This window comes from Muscardinus avellanarius (assembly GCF_963383645.1).
Source record: "Muscardinus avellanarius genome assembly, chromosome: 1".
Taxonomy (NCBI): Eukaryota; Metazoa; Chordata; class Mammalia; order Rodentia; family Gliridae; genus Muscardinus; species Muscardinus avellanarius.
The window spans coordinates 49,218,192-49,235,322 of NC_137786.1; the positions used below are offsets into that span (position 1 = coordinate 49,218,192).

At 38.6% G+C, this 17,131-nt stretch overlaps 1 protein-coding gene across 3 annotated transcripts in view; it reads right to left on the minus strand.

Annotated features, from left to right (window-relative positions):
- The window catches only part of PDE4D (phosphodiesterase 4D), a gene marked incomplete at both ends in the record, with an annotated part of 1,145,009 nt that overhangs the window by 746,329 nt on the left and 381,549 nt on the right, over positions 1-17,131 (minus strand). Inside the window, one exon of one of the 3 annotated variants that reach the window (XM_080701742.1) lies at positions 1,162-1,427. The exons of the other annotated variants lie outside the window; for them this stretch is intronic. Coding sequence (XP_080557868.1) covers positions 1,162-1,427 — 266 coding nt within the window. Of the gene's footprint in view, positions 1-1,161; positions 1,428-17,131 lie in introns of those variants that run through there. 3 annotated transcript variants of the gene reach the window in all.

Below are 17,131 nucleotides of genomic sequence, written 5' to 3' on the forward strand. Positions count from 1 at the left end.
ATCTGTCTTTGGGTGTGACATGCCTTTTACTTCCTTTGTCACCTACTTTAATCTATGATATTAATGCAGTCCTAGGTACAGCCCCACACCACAATATTAGATCCTGATTTTACTTTTCCTGCTTTCTTCCTTAAAGACTTGTCTCTGGCTTTTCCATTTCAGGCACACTCTTGTATTTCCTCTGGAAAAACTGTATAAAAATCATTCATTCAGTTGTTCATCAAATATACTCATTATTTTTCTCTTTGTTATACTGTTTTATTTATCATAATTTATATTCATTTTCTAAAAAATGTGGAGGTAGTGTATAGCATCTTCTACCACCTAAAATTAACCCACCATGTATCACTGGCCCCAGAACACAGATTCACTGATCTGAACCTAGAGTTGCCTCTTCTCTGGTGGAAACTCCAAATAAACGCCAAATAATGGAATCAGGTGAACAAGAAGACTCCTCCAGAAAAAAATACAAGGAAGCCTATGCATAAAACAGTTTCACTGATTATAAAGAAGATGAAAATACTCATAAGGAGAATTAAGATACTGACAAAACAGTCAAACAACACAAATTCAAAGAACACATTACTATATACTCAAGTATTAGCCTGCAACTTTCTGTGCACGGATTCCTTTCTCCTTTCCTTTAGAAAGACGTATTTAAGGCTATAAATATAATAGAGCCAGGAGTAAGGAGGAGTTTATGGGGACACGACATCACGCACATACACAGGCACTACGAACATCTTTTGAGCTGTAACCGTGCAGAAAAGGGAGCCGAGTGTGGTTTTTCTTCCCTCCTTTTCTGGTCCTTTCATTCCTAAGCCCTTGGAGAATCTGGCAGGAACATTAGCTTAAGAAATGCCACTACACAGGTACTGGAATAAAACTGCATTCTTATGACATCTGGAATCCAATTTTCTTGTAGGAACTTGCAATAGGAATTGAACTTTGAGAACCACCCATCTCAAGGTCCCCAGTTCCCTATCTCAAGGAGTCCTGCCCTCCAGGGGGCATTTGTGGGACGCACCATGAAGGGAGATTGCTACCCACACAGGTGAGGCAGGAAGGATGAGGAGCCTCCGGCCCAGCCCCCCAGTGCAGGGCGGGAGGGGCAAACCTCGCAGACCTGGCTGGGAGCAGGAGCGGCCGTGCCAACCTTACCACGTATGTGCCACGGTGAAGCGCCGCTGCTTGGGGATGTTGCTGCTGAGAAGCATCCTGCGCAGGAGCCGGGGGGAATTCCTCGGAGAAATCACCGGGGAGAGCTTGGGCGAGACGGATTTCCTCGCGGTCTTGGACTTTTCGTGCTGCAACAGGTTCTCCCGCAAGGATTTGACGAGGTCCTCGTTCAGCCACGGGTTTGGACCGTGCGGATTATCCACTTCAGGTACCGTGAGGGTGTCCGGGCTTGGCGTCTGCTGAGCCATTTTCCCGGTCAACTTTGTACAGTTGGCGAAGATCCAGGGCAACGTGGTTGCCTGGCCTCTTTCCAGCGATCCCTTCACCCAGAGTCCGGGAAAGGTGCTGGGGGAGCAGGTCGGATCCAGCCGCGGTTGTCTGCTCCTGCTGCCGGCCTCGTCCTCAGTCTCTGCGGGGATGGGCCCGGGTGTAGACCGGGCGAGCGCACCCGCGGCGGAAGCCCGCTCAACGTCACCGTCCTCGCCCGAGCCCCTGCCAGAGATCGCTGACGAGCTCGCAGGGCTCAGGAACATGGAGGGAAGCCGCAGCCAAACCCGGCTTTTGTCAGCCGCGAAGCTGCCTGCTAAACTATTGGAACTAATGCGCCGCAGCTGCTGAGCGACTTCTGCTTATGTACACAAAAAGTCCTGGGGGGAGGGCTTAACCATCAGATGCCTGCCGCTGGGTTGTTTGGCCAGGCTTTCTTTCCCTTTGCTTATTCCTGAATCCAAAGGAAAGAAAAACTTTGAACTTGACCTTCCTTTCCCGCGAGGGTTATTTATCTCTCCACCGTCTCTGTTCATAAAAGAAAATTGCTGGCCCTTTTGATTTTTTTTTTTTAATAAGGAAAGAATAAACAAGTACTAGCTAGAAAAGGAGAGAGGTTTCCCTGCTTACTAACCTCGGCCTGATGCACCTTATAAGACAAATCGCACAAGAATAAAGTGGGCTCCCCCTCTTCCTCTGTTAGGACCCCCCACAACACCAAATACTCCAGGAGAAATCTGTTACAGGTGTTCTACATCCTTTTGAAGCACCTGACACTCTTCAGACCTACAAATGGTGTTTGCAATCTCTTTAAACTCAGGCCCCACCAGAGAGACAGGTGGTTTTCATAAGAGTGTTTAAAAACAACTTTAAGTTTCAGTCATTTTGTCTGTTACTTATATGTAATTTTGTGTATTCAACCATATAAGGGTAAAATAAAGCTACCTTTTCATAATTCCCCTTTAATGAAAATTTTTATTTAGTGATGAATATAGATTCAACAAACTTAATCAGAGGAAGTTTAAAACAAAAGTGGAGAAAGTAATTTGTTTCTGAAATAAAATAGAAGAAAATGTCACAAGTATATGATAAAGCCTGGGAAGTCTTTATGTGGGCCTTAGATGGACAGACACTAGAACAGCATTGGGGGGGGGGCAGGCCTTTGGACAGGGATGTCCTTAGCGCTTAGTAATGTGGTAGAAAACTTAGGATTGAAATCAAATCACATTTCTCAGGATCTAGTCTGGATCAATGTTTTGGGTTTTTGGGGGGGGTGGATGTAGGGGCTTTATGCTTACTATTAGCTCAATCAGCCAACTGTAGATATTTCTTCAATCTCCCACCCTGGTTGTTCCATCTTGCATTTCCATTCTGGCCTTTCAAGTGTCACAGATGAAAGAGTACTCCTTGAGGTTCTGCTCGCTGAGGCCAGGGCCAACCACCTGACACATCTCTCCTGTTGGTATATCTTTAACAATTCACTGGGACATGGGCACCATGAGCTAATCAGAATATGTCATGCAAAGAATTACATTTGAAAATTTTAATGTGTGATCATAATTACTCCTATAGAATTTTTACCAACATGAAAGGTTTCATTAATATGCAAATTTAAGTAATAAGGTTCTTTAGTGAATAAATATATTTATGTCTACATAGATCTATGTACACATGTGTATATACATACTATATATATAATCTTTGCATATATGTAGCTATGTGTAGTATATATATTATATAAAATGTATTTCCACATATACAGACATTTCTATAAAGTGGGCTGAGGGGCTAACAACTTCATTAAGAACTGTGCACAACAGGTGTGCATTGCTTACCCTTAAAGGACTTATATTAACTTAAACTGACTGAGCAATGCATGGGAAATACAGCAGAACACCTGGGAAATAACAGAAAAGTAGAGGAAAAGATAGTGACACTGGTGTGTATATGTGATGAAGGAACCTGAAATAAAGACAGGAGAGAGAGAGGTTCAAAGATTAATGGAAAAGGAGATAAGAAAGAAGAGCCCTCCAGCATGAATAACCAGAAAGTACAAATGCAATAAAGAAGTAAGTTTTGTGCAAAAAAAATTTTTTAAAAAACTAAAAAAGAGAAAAGCTCAGCAGTCAAGCACTCACTAGATATAAAACTTTTTCAGGTTAGGAGAAATAAAGAATTCAGATAATAGAACAGTGAGAAAAACTAGCATACAGCAAACTGACATGGCAAAAATAAAACTTTAAAGACATTCCCCACTCTCTAAAGATTCAGTTCAATTCAGCCAACATTAGTGGGCATTTACTTTGTGCCAAGTACCACACTGAGTGCTCAATGGCATTTAAAGGTTTGCTGGAAGCTGGGCGTGGTGGCGCAGGCTTGTAAGCCCAGAAATTGGGAGGCTGAGACAGGAGGATCTTGGTTCACTGACAGCCTCAGCTACCTAGTGAGGCCCTTTACAACTCAGTGATACCCTGTTTCAAAATAAAGAATAAAAAATAGGGCTGGGGTACAGCACGGAGGTAGAATGCCCCTGCAATTGGGAGATTTATTAAGTTCAAAGGATTCTAGATTCTTCTTGCTTTAAGTGAATTTGTATAATGCACTTCAGAAGAATAAACTATTTCCATGCTGGTCTTCTATTTGGTCGATTTGTGTAGGATGCTCTTAGAGACCGGACAGTGTGTTGATGATCACATCTAAACTAAAATAGAACATATAACTATTCTATTAAAACTTCACTGAAGGCCAGGCATGGTGGCACACGCTTGTAATCCCAGCATTCAGGAAGTGGAGACAGGAGGATAGTGGTTTGCGGACAGCCTCAGCTCCTTAGCGAGGCCCTTCGCAACTCAGTGAGACCCTGTTTCAAAAATAGACTAGCCATGCGCGGTGGCGCACACCTGTAATCCCATTTGGGAGGCTAAGAGAGAAGGATCAGGGTTCGCAGACAGCCTCAGCTACTCACTGAGACCCTTTGCAACTCAGATCCTGTTTCAAAATAAAGAAAAAGAAAAAAATAGGCTGGGAGTGTAGCTCGGAGGTAGAGTGCCCCTGGAATCCATTCCCAGTACCACAATAAATAGATAAATAAATAAATAAATAATAAATAATAAATAAGGAGCCGGGCGTGGTGGCGCATGCTTGTAATCCCTGCGCTTCGGAGGCAGAGACAGAAGGATCACTCAGGTTCGAAGCCAGCCGCATGCGCTGGCTTAGGAGACCCTGTTTCTAAATTAAAAAAATGTAAAAACAGGTCTGGAAGTGTAACCCGGAGGTAGAAGGGCTTCCAGGAACCCCAGTACCACCAAATTAATTAATTAATTAAATAATTAAATAAAAATAAAAATAAAATAAAGCAGTTTAGTGTTTAAAAAAATAAGGAGACTAAAAACTAGGGCTGGGGGGGGGTGTAGCTCAGAGGTAGAGTGCCCCCGGGGTCCATCCCTAGTACCGCATAAATAAATAAATAAATAAATAAGGAGACTAAAATATAGGGTTGGGAGTGTAGCTTGGAGGTAGAGTGCCCCCGGAGTCCATCCCCAGTACTGCAAAAAAAATAAAATAAAATAAGGAGTCTAAAAAATAGGACTGGGAGTATAGTTCGGAGGTACAATGTCTGTGGTTCCATCCCCAGTACTGTAAAAAAAGAAAAGAAAAAAAAATTCACTGAGATTGAGTCTGTGGTTAAATGTGGATTAAAAGTGAAAAAAGGCATTCTGCAAATCTCCCTTTGCTTTGGTGTGTATCAAAGGGTTCTATTGTAGAAGTGGATTGAGAGCCTCTCTACAGCTCCTCATATCAAATCATTATTGTTAATTCAAATCCCTAATAACTATATTCCTCCCAAATGATGCTGCTTTTTAAAAATAGAACCTTAATTTTGTTTGAGAATTGTTTGCTTACTCCTTGATATAACATGAAAAACTCATCAGTGATGCAAAATCGTGTTGAAAAAAAAATCACTGCCTGAGGAAACACAAATCGTAAAGCTGTGAAGCTCGCTTAAGGTGGGTGAGGACTGGCTAGACTCGCATGCTCATTACATTATTACAATAATGCAGAGGGTCCAGAGGCACTCTGCCAACGGGGGTGCTCCATAGCTTGCCTTTTACACAAAAGTCTCTTCAAAATTAGTTGCCAGGAACTTGTCTGAAAAACATTATACTCTAAGTGACAGCTAAATAAGGCTTTAAGTTTAACAAGTGGAAATTTCAGAGTGGGCGAATTGTTTTGATACAATCATCCAGGCCTAGAACAGCAGATAACATCTCAACTTCGTAAAAGTTTTCCTAGACACCTCCTGGTGGATTTCCAATTTCTGTTTCAGGTTATTCAGGGTCATTAAAAACATTTTGTTTTACTAATTATTCATTGACAGTAAAGCAAAGAATACAAGCTTTGTGGGACAAAGACTGGCAAGTACACCCTTGTCCAGGTAAGTACAGTGTACATCCCCTCCCCCCATTGAAAGAAAACAATCCTGTGGCTCATTCATAAGAATGGTTACATTAAAATTATTCATAATTGACTAAAGAAAGAATTGTTTGCTTCTATCAACTTCATTTTAATTAGGTGAATGTGTAATAAAATGAGATTGCTTTCAAATTGCCCATAGGATGTGGTCCATGGAATTGGCCTGAGAGTGGAAAAGGTTCTACTTTCCATTGGTAAAGAGAATATGGCATCTATTTGCATCTGGGAAGTTTGTTCTGAACCCCATCATTGCTGCTTACTGTCTGTGTTACTTTGTGGCCAAAATTCCTCCTCTGTAAAAAACAATGAGGATGATGATGACTATGATGACAGCCATGTGCAAGGACCATTTGTGTTAATACCCATGGTATAAGGTAGAGTACCTGGGATAGAATAAGCATCCAATAAATGATAACTAACACTAGGTAAAACAAATAACTTATAGAAATATACACTTCATACATACCAACTATATGCCAGAAATGTGCATTTTATTTTATTTAGTCCTTATAATCTCCGTAAGGGTTTTATTGTTGCTGTTGTTTTTGTACCACTATTTCATAGATGAGAGCAAAGGAAATATTTCCTTTGTTTAAAAGGAAATTTTTAACAATATGCCAGAGGTCATTATTGTTTAAAAAAATGGCAGATATGAAATTTGAATCTATGTCTATGGGGTACCAAAGCCTTTTAACTATATATCTCATGTCCCCCCAAAAACTGATCTGATATTTAAAACAAATTGTGACTATTTCTATAGAAAATAATAGACACTTAAGAGTCTTAAGTTCTTGTTTCAGTTAACTAAAAATTCTGTCCTTGACTGCCCTTAGAAGATACATGTTAGCAACCTGTGAAGGCTGCCAAGTCATGAAGTTCTTAAGAAGGAATAGTGTTCAAGAAAGGGCAGCCAAAGGTGGAATTCCTCAGGGTGTTTTGTTTTGATTTGTTTCATCTATATGCCTTCACTCCTTTGAAAGAAGTTTTATAAAACTCCATGGCAGTTTTCCACTTTGGTAAATGATATATTCTAAAAATATTGTATCTTAAATTTTTATCATGTTTATTTTTCATTTTTAATTTATATCATTATAAATTCTGGTAATAAATCATATCATCTCCTTATCTAAATGTATATCTGAATATTATAAATCACCTTTTTAATCATAATCTTTTCAAATCATCATTATTATTAAACTTTTATTAGGTGCTAAGCTATTTGGCAAGACATATTTTAAAGTAAAATACTTAAAATTGAAGATGTAAGCCAGGCATAGTGGCACATGCTTTAATCAGTACTTGGGAGGCTGAGAAAGGATGATCAAACATTCATAGCCAGCCTAAGTTACTTAGTGAGGTGCTCTACAACTTAGTGAGATCCTGTTTCAAAATAAAGAATAAAAAAAAATAGGGCTGGGGGTATAGCTCAGAAATAGAATTTCCATGGATTCAATCCCCAGTACCAACATACAACAACAAACAAACAAACAAAAAAACCTGAAGATGTATACAACTCTCTCAACCAAGAAAATAAGTGAGAAATATAAAATTAGTAATACAAACAATGGGAACCTCAAAAGCCAAAAACAGTGGCCAACTCTACATGATGGAACATGCCTATAATCCCAGATACTCTGGAAGCTGAGGCAGAAGAATCACAAATTCAAGACCAGCCCCAACAATTTGGGGAGGCCCTGTCTCAAAAAAAAAAAAAGAGAATTAAAGGGCTGGGATATAATTCAGTGGTTGAGCACTTGCCTGTCATATGTGAGGAGGCTCTGGATTCAATACCTCCCTCAGAGGAGGAGGTGACTAATAAATATTTAGACAGGAGAATAACACGGAAGTTCAAGCATAAATTAAGTCTTGAAAAATGGTACATGTGAAAGAATAGTAATAACTTTTTGCAGGGTGAGGCAGGTAGTCTGGGGAGGTAAAAGATTCAGGTTTATAGACTACCGTAGAAAAATCAGTAAAAATACACTTGCTAGGTAGGAAGGGAATAGAGAAAAAGACTTAAATAAAGTTAATCTGATGGCAATATGGACAATAATTTGGAAGATGGTGATCCTGAATGCTGATTATGAGTTCCTATTTAATTCAAGTTTAAATAGATATTTATAAGCCGGGCGTGGTGGCGCACGCTTGTAATCCCCGCGCTTGGGAGGCAGAGACAGGAGGATCGCGCAGGTTTGAAGCCAGCCGGGCACGCTGGCTTAGGAGACCCTGTTTCCAAATAAAAATGTAAAAATAGGTCTGGGAGTGTAGCCCAGAGGTAGAAGGGCTTCCAGGAACCCCAGTACCACCAAAAAAAAAAAAAAAAAAAAGATATTTATAGAACCAAACAAATGTAAGTCTTGATCCATACTAGGGCTACATTTTGAGCATACAATGTGTTTTTCCAAGCACAATCTATTTTAATAAAAAGATCAAACCTAGATAAATTTTCTAAATAAAAAACTAAATGGCAGAGCGATATCTACTGAAATACTAAATGAATATTTCTTTTTTCTTTTTGTTGATGGTACTGGGGTTTCTGGAAACCCTTCTACCTCCGGGCTACACTCCCAGACCTATTTTATTTTTTGGAAACAGGGTCTCTTAAGCCAGCGTGGCTGGCTTCGAACCTGCGCGATACTCCTGTTTCTGCCTCCCAAGCGCAGGGATTATAAGCATGCGGCACCACGCCCGGCCTATAAATGAATATTTCACTTGAAAAAAAACTTCACATTTTATAGAGCACAATTTATATCAGCAACTTTAATACCAAATGTTTATTTCACTCCAAAGAAAAATTACAGTAAAACTTAAGGGCTTTTCTTTTCCTCCTGAAACAATTACTTTTTAAAAGTCCTGTAGTAAAATACTAATTAGACCTACTTTGTTAAAATGAAACCCCAGAATGCCCTTTCTAAATATTAGTCAAAGTTCAATAAAGACAATGAGGTTTGATGGCCACACTAAAATTTTAACATATTTTCATAACTTATTATTTATAAGTCTTTCAGTGAAAAAAACAGCTACACACTTTTTGCACTCTTATACACACACACACGTACATCATATATATTCATATATATCCTATATCTCACTCACTTCTATACAGAGGTTATCCATTAGTCTGATGGATTACTGAAAAATACCACTAGATAAATGTGAAAAACACACATGCACTAAGCATACGTACTTTCCAATATTACTTAACTTGATTATCACAATTATTCTAAAGAGCACTATTCCTCACATTTTAAAGTGGATAAAACTGAGATATAAAAGAAAAGTTAATTTTCTTAAGGTCATATACCCCAAAAGATCTCTAAAATTACTCAAAGTGATAATCAAAAGATCTCCAAACCTCCCTCAAATTGTTCATTGTATTACAAACTACAGGCGTTTAGTATATAAAAGAACTTGAGTAGAAATTTAGAATCTCTGTTAATAATGAAAGTTTACAAGAAGAAAAAATTGCTTGCTGTTTTTGTCCATATAAGAAGAGCTTAGAAGGTAGAAGGACCTCCCATGCTCTTGGATAAGCAGAATATCATCTTCTTCCAAAAGTGATCTATAGATTGAATGTAACACCCATTAAATTACAAAAGTTATTCTTTACAGATATACAAAAATCAGTTCTTAAATTTATTTGGACTAAACAGACAAACATAAAACCAGAATAGCCAAAGTAGTTCTCAGCAATAATAACCATTCAGGAGGCATCACAATACCTGACTTCAAACTATATTACAGAGTCATAGGAATAAAAAACCAGCATGGTATTGGCACAAAAAACAGACACATAGATCAGTGAAGCAGAATAAAAAACTCAGAAACAAATACACACACAGCCAATTGATTTTTGACCAAAAAAAAGCCAAAACATCCGCTGGAAAAAAGACAGCCTCTTCAACAAATGGTGTTGGCAAAACTGGTTATCAATATGTAGAAAAGTGGACAGAAACCCCACTTTCTCACCCTGTACAAGTGTCAATTCAAGATGGATCAGATACATGGAAATTAGACCACAGACCTTACACCTACCTGAAAAGGGCATAAGTCCAACACTTGAACAGACAGGCACAGGTAAAATCTTTCTCAACAAGACCCCAAAGGCACAAGAAACTAAAAGGCAAATCAATATGTGATATTGCATTAAAATGAGGAGCTTCTGTACAGAAAAAAAAAATCTATCAAGAACCTCAACCAAGAGCCAACAGAATGGGAGAAAAATGTTGCCACCTACTCCTGTGATAAAGGTCTAATATATAGAATATACAGAGAACTCAAACTCAGCACTAAGAAAACAAATAACCCAAACACTTCACAAAAGAAGTTCAAATGGCCAATAAGTGTATGATTTTATATCACAAGCAATCAGAGAAATGGGAATGAAAACTACCCTGAGATTTCACCTAACTCCAACTAGAATGGCAATCATTCAAAACACAAACAACAACAAATGCTCGTGAGGATGTGGAGAAGTGAAAACTCTAATACATTGTTAGGGGGACTGCAAACTAGTGCAACTATTTTGGAAACCAGTGTGGAGGATTCTCAGAAGAAGGGAAATGAACCTGCCGTATGAACTAACAATAACACTCCTGGGTATCTACACAAATGAACGAAAACCAAATTATCAGAGTAATGCATGCATATTCGTGTTTATAGCTGCACAATTCACAACTGCCAAACTATAGAACCAGCTAAGATGCCCATCAACAGATGAATGGATTCCAAAACTATGAGATCTGTACAGAATGGAATTTTACTCAGCCATAAATTAAAACAAAATTATGTCATCTGTAAGGAACTGGATAAAACTAGAGAATATTATGCTAAGTGAGATTAGTCAGTCAACAAAATATGAGAAATCGGATGCTCTCTCTAATATGTGGAAGCTAGGGAGGAAACAGGACATAGGAGAAACTCCAGACAAAGGAGGAGAAACCTTATCGAGTGAAAAAGGTGACCTAACTGAAGAATATAGGAGGGGGGAGAGGGAAACACCTCAATAGACATGATGTACAGACACAAACTTATCAAAGTCAATCTGTATGCTGAGCATGGGAAGGATGAAAAGGGAAGGGATAGGGTGGAAAGTAAGGGAGGGCTAAATGAGTGCTATGTGCATGTATGCCTCTCCCACCTGAACTTCATCAAGATGCATGATTACAATCTACCAATAAAATAATAAAAAATAGACATTAAAACAAACAGAATCCCATGTATATCCTAAGCTCAGAGGAATAAATCTCCACAGTGACTTATTTAAAACCTCACAGCAAGGATCCCACCTTCTCATCTCACTCAGTCTCTGTACCCACCAACTCCATCCCCCACTGGACCCAGAAAAGGATTTGGAGAATCTTTCTCAAATTAGCATAATATAACTGGAAAACTTCCCTCTGACCCTTACATATAACTAGTCTGTTTCAGTCATTTTGTATTTTGGATATGTTTTATATGGGACAGTGTATTTAGCTAAAAGTATCTATAAATCAGAGGTTTAGAATTGTAACTGGAAATGTTTGAAAGTTTAGCATATCTGAACAATGATTTCTCATAAATCATATTTCTAGGGGTAACATTTGTTATACCTGACTATAACAAACCTTTTAAAACCAAGTTGCTTGTGTGGGATGCTTTACAAAAGGCATCAGAGAAATTAGAGTTTTATTCTCCACTCTATAATTAACTAGCTAAGTTACCTTGAGCGAGTTAATTTAACTTCTCTATAACTCAGTTTCCCAGCATAAAGTCCTATAACTTTACTGAGGTTTCCAAACTTGAAATACACAATCTCATCTTTTGTAGAATGTTCAGACTATATACTTTAAGGGTAGAATTTCATGATGTGTGAAGTATATCTTTAAATAAAGTTGTCATTCATACAAAACATGTTTACAGCAAAAGGTACGCTGATAGGTGAATGCAAAAAAAACTAAGTAAACATCATATGCTAGTGTTTGATTGCAAGTTTCATTCTGTGCAATTTAAGAAAAACCCTTTATCAGGCACAACATGTCAGTATGGCCTCTCTCACTGCACATGAGGTTATTGTATACACAGACCATGGTTTAGGAAGACACAAGAAAAAGATATATTTACTGATTAGGAAACCGATGGTGAAAATGAGACTATCACACTACACAGGTACCTTACTGATGCTTTTATGGCCCTGAATCTTGTGAACATTCCTTCCCTAACTAGGTAAAAAATTTGTTCTGACATGTGAGTCACAGCTTCGGAGACAGAGTGGGAGAGCAATGCTTAAGTTAATTTAATATTTGGAATCAAAGCATTGTTTTACTTCTAAAATAGTGAACCTGCAGAGAGAGGTATATTCACGGTTACATAATAAGCCAGTTTTTTCCCCCAAAATTTCATGGATTAATTAACCATTTAGGCAATACAAGGAATCTCTGAACTCATATTTCTCCAAGTCTGTCTCACCAAAGACTAGTTTTGCTCACTTTTATGAATGTTGTATGAAAATAGAAAATACTTTATGATTTTAAAACTTTAAGCTGCATTGAATACCATTAAGTGTGTTACGTCACATAAAAAAAACCATTAGGTCTTCAGTGTGTTTATGTAGTTCATGAACGTAGGATTGCTTGGCTCTGAATCCACCTGCTTCCTCCTGTGTTTCCAGAGATGAATGTTTCCAGGAATTATTAACTGGACTTACTGTAAGCATCCACTTCTGGAACAATTCTGATAGTTAATTCAAACCTGCCTGGTTTTCTGTGTGTGTGTGCGTGTGTGTGTGTGTGTGTGTGTGTGTGTGTGTGTGTACCACAGATTTGGCTATCATTATGCTTCTGCTCCAGGTTAAGTGCCCCCTCCTCTGCAACTGATATATTTCAAGATATCATGCTAATTGGGAGGCTGTGTATAAATTGAGGGTCTTGAGAATCACTGGATTAGATGGCAAGACATATAGAGTCAACTGAAAGCCAAGCAAGTGCTTTTCATCCTTTAATGTACCTAAGACTCATGGGGAGACCATGCTAACATGCACATTCTGATTTGGTATGTCTGGCATGGAACTCAAATTTTCAAATCTCCTAAGTGATGCTACTAATGGTCCATAGATCACCCATGGATCAACAGAGTACCCAATATCCATGCACTGGAGTAATTAGAGATGGATGACTAGTGAAATCTCAGGAATAAAGGAAATTAAGTGCAACCTAGGTAATGCTACTTTTTGTATTCAGTCATTAATGCAGTATTAAATCAGCTGCTGATATTTTAGTAAACATTGTATTTTTTTTCCTTTTTTTTATTGGTGCACTGTATTCATACATCATAGTGGGATACAAACTTTTGTAGACATACATGCACACATCGCCCAGTCAGCCCCCACCCGATCCCCACCCCATTCTCTCCCCATCCCTCCCTCCCATGCTTGGCTTAGTGGTTGACATCTAGTATTATAGCAATTTATCCAAAATTAAAAATGATAATCTCACATAACAGTTTCATTTGTCTGATACCAAGCTTTTGATGACTTAAAGATAACATTTCAATATTTCTTTTTACTTTCTTTCTTACCAGAGAATATTTTTTTTCAAATTTTTTTAGGTGAAACTATCATATATTTATATATTTATTTTTCAGAAAAAAAATCTATCCTAATAAGGAATATGGACTCTAGATACCCAAAACGATCTTGAAAAAGAACAAAGCTAGAAGATATATATTTTCTGATTTCAAACCATATAAAGCTACAATAATTGAAACAGTGTAGTACTATTCTAAAGGCAGATATATAAACCCTTGGAGTTAAATAAAAGCCTAGAGCTAAATTCTTCCCTATATTGTCAAGTTATTTTTGACAAGGTTTCCACGAACATTTGGTGGTGGAAAAAATAATCTTTTAACTAAATATTGTTGAAAAATAATAATTACATGGAAAAGAATAAAATTGGAACCTTACCTAATCCCATATACAAATATTAACTCAAAATAGATAAAAGACCTAAATATAAATCTTAAGACTATAAACTTTTAGGAGAAAATCTGGGTCATAAAACCTCACAACATTGAAATTGGCAGTGATTTCTTGGATATGATTTCAATGGCACAGGCAACAGAAGAGTTTACAAACTCCCTAAAAAATATTGTATATCCAAAGACAATGTAAACAGAGTTAACAGTTACTAATAGAATGGGATAAAATATTTCCAATTGCTATATCTGAAGGTATATTAATATTCCAACTAGAAATCCTAAAAATTAACAACAATAAAGGCAAACAATACCCTTTAGAGATAGGTAAAAAGACTAACATAAATAATGAATCTCCACAGATAACCAATCTTAGTTGTCTGTTGGATGGAAAATCTTGTTTCTCTGGTTCTGGTGTGTGTTACCTATTTCTTCTTTGTAGTTAATCTCTTTGAGTATTTTCTCTAGTGCTGGTTTTGAAGACATAAATTCCTTCAGTTTCTGTTTGTCATGGAAGCTTCTTATTTCTCCATCTAATTTGATAGAAAGTTTTGCTGGGTAGGAAATTTTTGGCTGGAAGTTGTTTTCTTTCAGAATTGGGAATATGTTACTCCAAGCTCTTCTGGCTCTCATGACTTGGTTTGGGAAGTCTGGAGTGATTCTAATTGGTTTGCCTCTGAATGTCACTTGGCCCTTTGTTTTTGTTGCCTTTAAGATTCTCTGCTTGGCTTCCACATTGGTCATTTTGACAATTATGTGGCGTGGGGATCCTCTTCTCCGATCCTGTCTAAAGGGAGTTCTATAAGTTTCCTGGACGTGTGTATCAACCTCTTGCTCTATGTTTGGAAAATTTTCTGCTATTACTTCCTTGAAGAGATTGTTGATCCCTTTGGTTCCACTTTCTTTTCCCTCCTCTATTCCAATTATTCTTAGGTTAGCTCTCTTAAAATGGGCCCATATTTCTTCAATATCAGATTCCTGCTGTCGGATATTTTTTCCTAGATTAGAAACTATGCGTTCATTTTTGGAATGATCATCTTCTAAGAGTGAGATTCTGTTCTCCATGTCGTCTAATAGGTTGTTTGTGCTTTGAATTGAGGCCTTTACTTCATTAATTGCATCCTTTATCTCCTTTTGGCTCTGAGTTCTTTTCGAAGCACCTCTATTATTTCTACAGTTATTTTCCTGATTTGATCTTCTAGAAATCTCTGATTTTCTGTTTTATCGAGTTCTGATGTTGTGGGGTTGTGGGCATTCATTGCTCCAGTATTATTCCTCTTTCCCATGATTTCGGAAGTTTGTGCCTTCTCTGGGTTCTTCCCTTGGGTCACTATGACTTCACTTAAGGTGTTCTGGATCTCGAGTCAGTAGTATCTCAGACCCCACTACTCCTTTACTGGGTTGTATCACAGAGTCTCCGACCCAGGGAGTCGATAGAGGCTGCTTTAAACTATGGGGGGTGCCAGGTTGCACGTTCTCCTATGGTGTGATATCTCTGCCACCACACCTCCTCCACTGGGTCAAGTCCCAGGGAGTACAGTACTGGGATTTCTCCTCTGTGGCCCGCAATTTGACTCACTGTTCTTGAGTACGCAGATGTAGCTGTACTGGCTTCGCTGAATTCGCTGCTGCCTCCGCCGGTGGCAATATGGCACCGCTGCTACACCCTCGGCCGTGGGGCTGGTGTTTTTCTTCTTGGTTTTGATTTCCACTCTGAATCCCTGCAGCGTGTGCTGAGCTCAGCCACTGGGTGCTTTAGATGCTCTCTGCGCCGAGAAATCCCGCCTGGCTGTTCCGCTGCGGCTCACCTCGGCTTGCTTTAGCCGTCAGGTGAACTCCCCACTGCCGCTGGCAGTAAAGCGCTGCTGCCGCGTCTGTGGCTCTGTTCTTAGTCTGTTTTCTCTCTGGAGCCTGGTGATTTTTTTGTTTCTCTGGTGATGGTGTTTTCTGGCTATGAAAGGCGCTGATTTTGTGGTAATGGAGATTGGTTGTTAGCGGGGCTCTTAAGCCCCGCTTTTCTCGGTAGCCATCTTCCCGGAAGTCTCAACATTTTATTTTTAAAATAATTTTTATTGCATAGCAAAATCATATGCTGTGTTTTTGTTTTCTTTCTTTTTTCCTTTTTTTTTTTCTTTTTTCTTGTGATACTGTGGTTTGAACCCAGTGGCATTCTACCTCTGAGCTATACCCCCGCCCTACTTTTTATTCCTTATTTTGAATCAGGGACTCACTAAGTTGCAGAGGGCCTCACCAAGGAGCAGAAGCTGGCTATGTACCTGCAATCCTCCTGTCTTAGCCTCCCAAGTACTGGGATTACAAGCATATGTCACCATGCCGATTTTACAGCATTGTTTTCCAAAAAAGTACATATACTCTGAAAGATTCAATTCTAGAAGTAAACTTTGATGTATTAAATCCATACTTTCAAGATGAAACAAGAATGATTTAAAAGTTGAAACAGACACTTTTGTAAGTGTGGTAAAATACTTTGCTTATTTCTGTTATTAATTGAAATCATAAGGCAAACTTTAAGAATTATATAGACTAGCCGGGCGTGGTGGCGCATGCTTGTAATCCCCGCGCTTGGGAGGCAGAGACAGGAGGATCGCGCAGGTTCGAAACCAGCCGCACGCGCTGGTTTAGGAGACCCTGTTTCCAAATAAAAATCTAAAAATAGGTCTGGGAGTGTAGCCCGGAGGTAGAAGGGCTTCCAGGAACCCCAGTACCACCAAAAAAAAAAAAAAAAAAAAAAAAAGAATTATATAGACTATTGCTGGGGTATAACTGACTTAAATATTCTACCAGCTTTTAATGGGACAAATATTGTGAGCCAACATGCACGATGGCGCACCTAGATTGCAAATAGTGTTCATTCCTACATCCCTAGTCAGCGGAGACTTCCAGGCTGTATGGTATGAAGCATTGCCAAGAACATTTACCATCAAGATTCACCATCAGTTAAGTGTCTACCAATTAATTAAGAAAGTGTGTGACCATCAAATCTGAATTTCTCATCTCACTGTCAATCTATGGATAACTATGTAAGTGGGACATGCTTTTCTTTCTGGTGATTTCAAAAACTTAGTATGACCCGGACATGCTTAAATTATTACTAAATCATGTACACCAATCTCTTTTTTCTAAAATTATTAGTATTATTATTCTGTGTGTGAAAATGCATGGGTAAGTGCTGGGGACTGAACCCAGGGTCTTAGCAAACGCTAAGCAAGTTCTACCACTCAGGTACGCCTCCCTTCAGCTC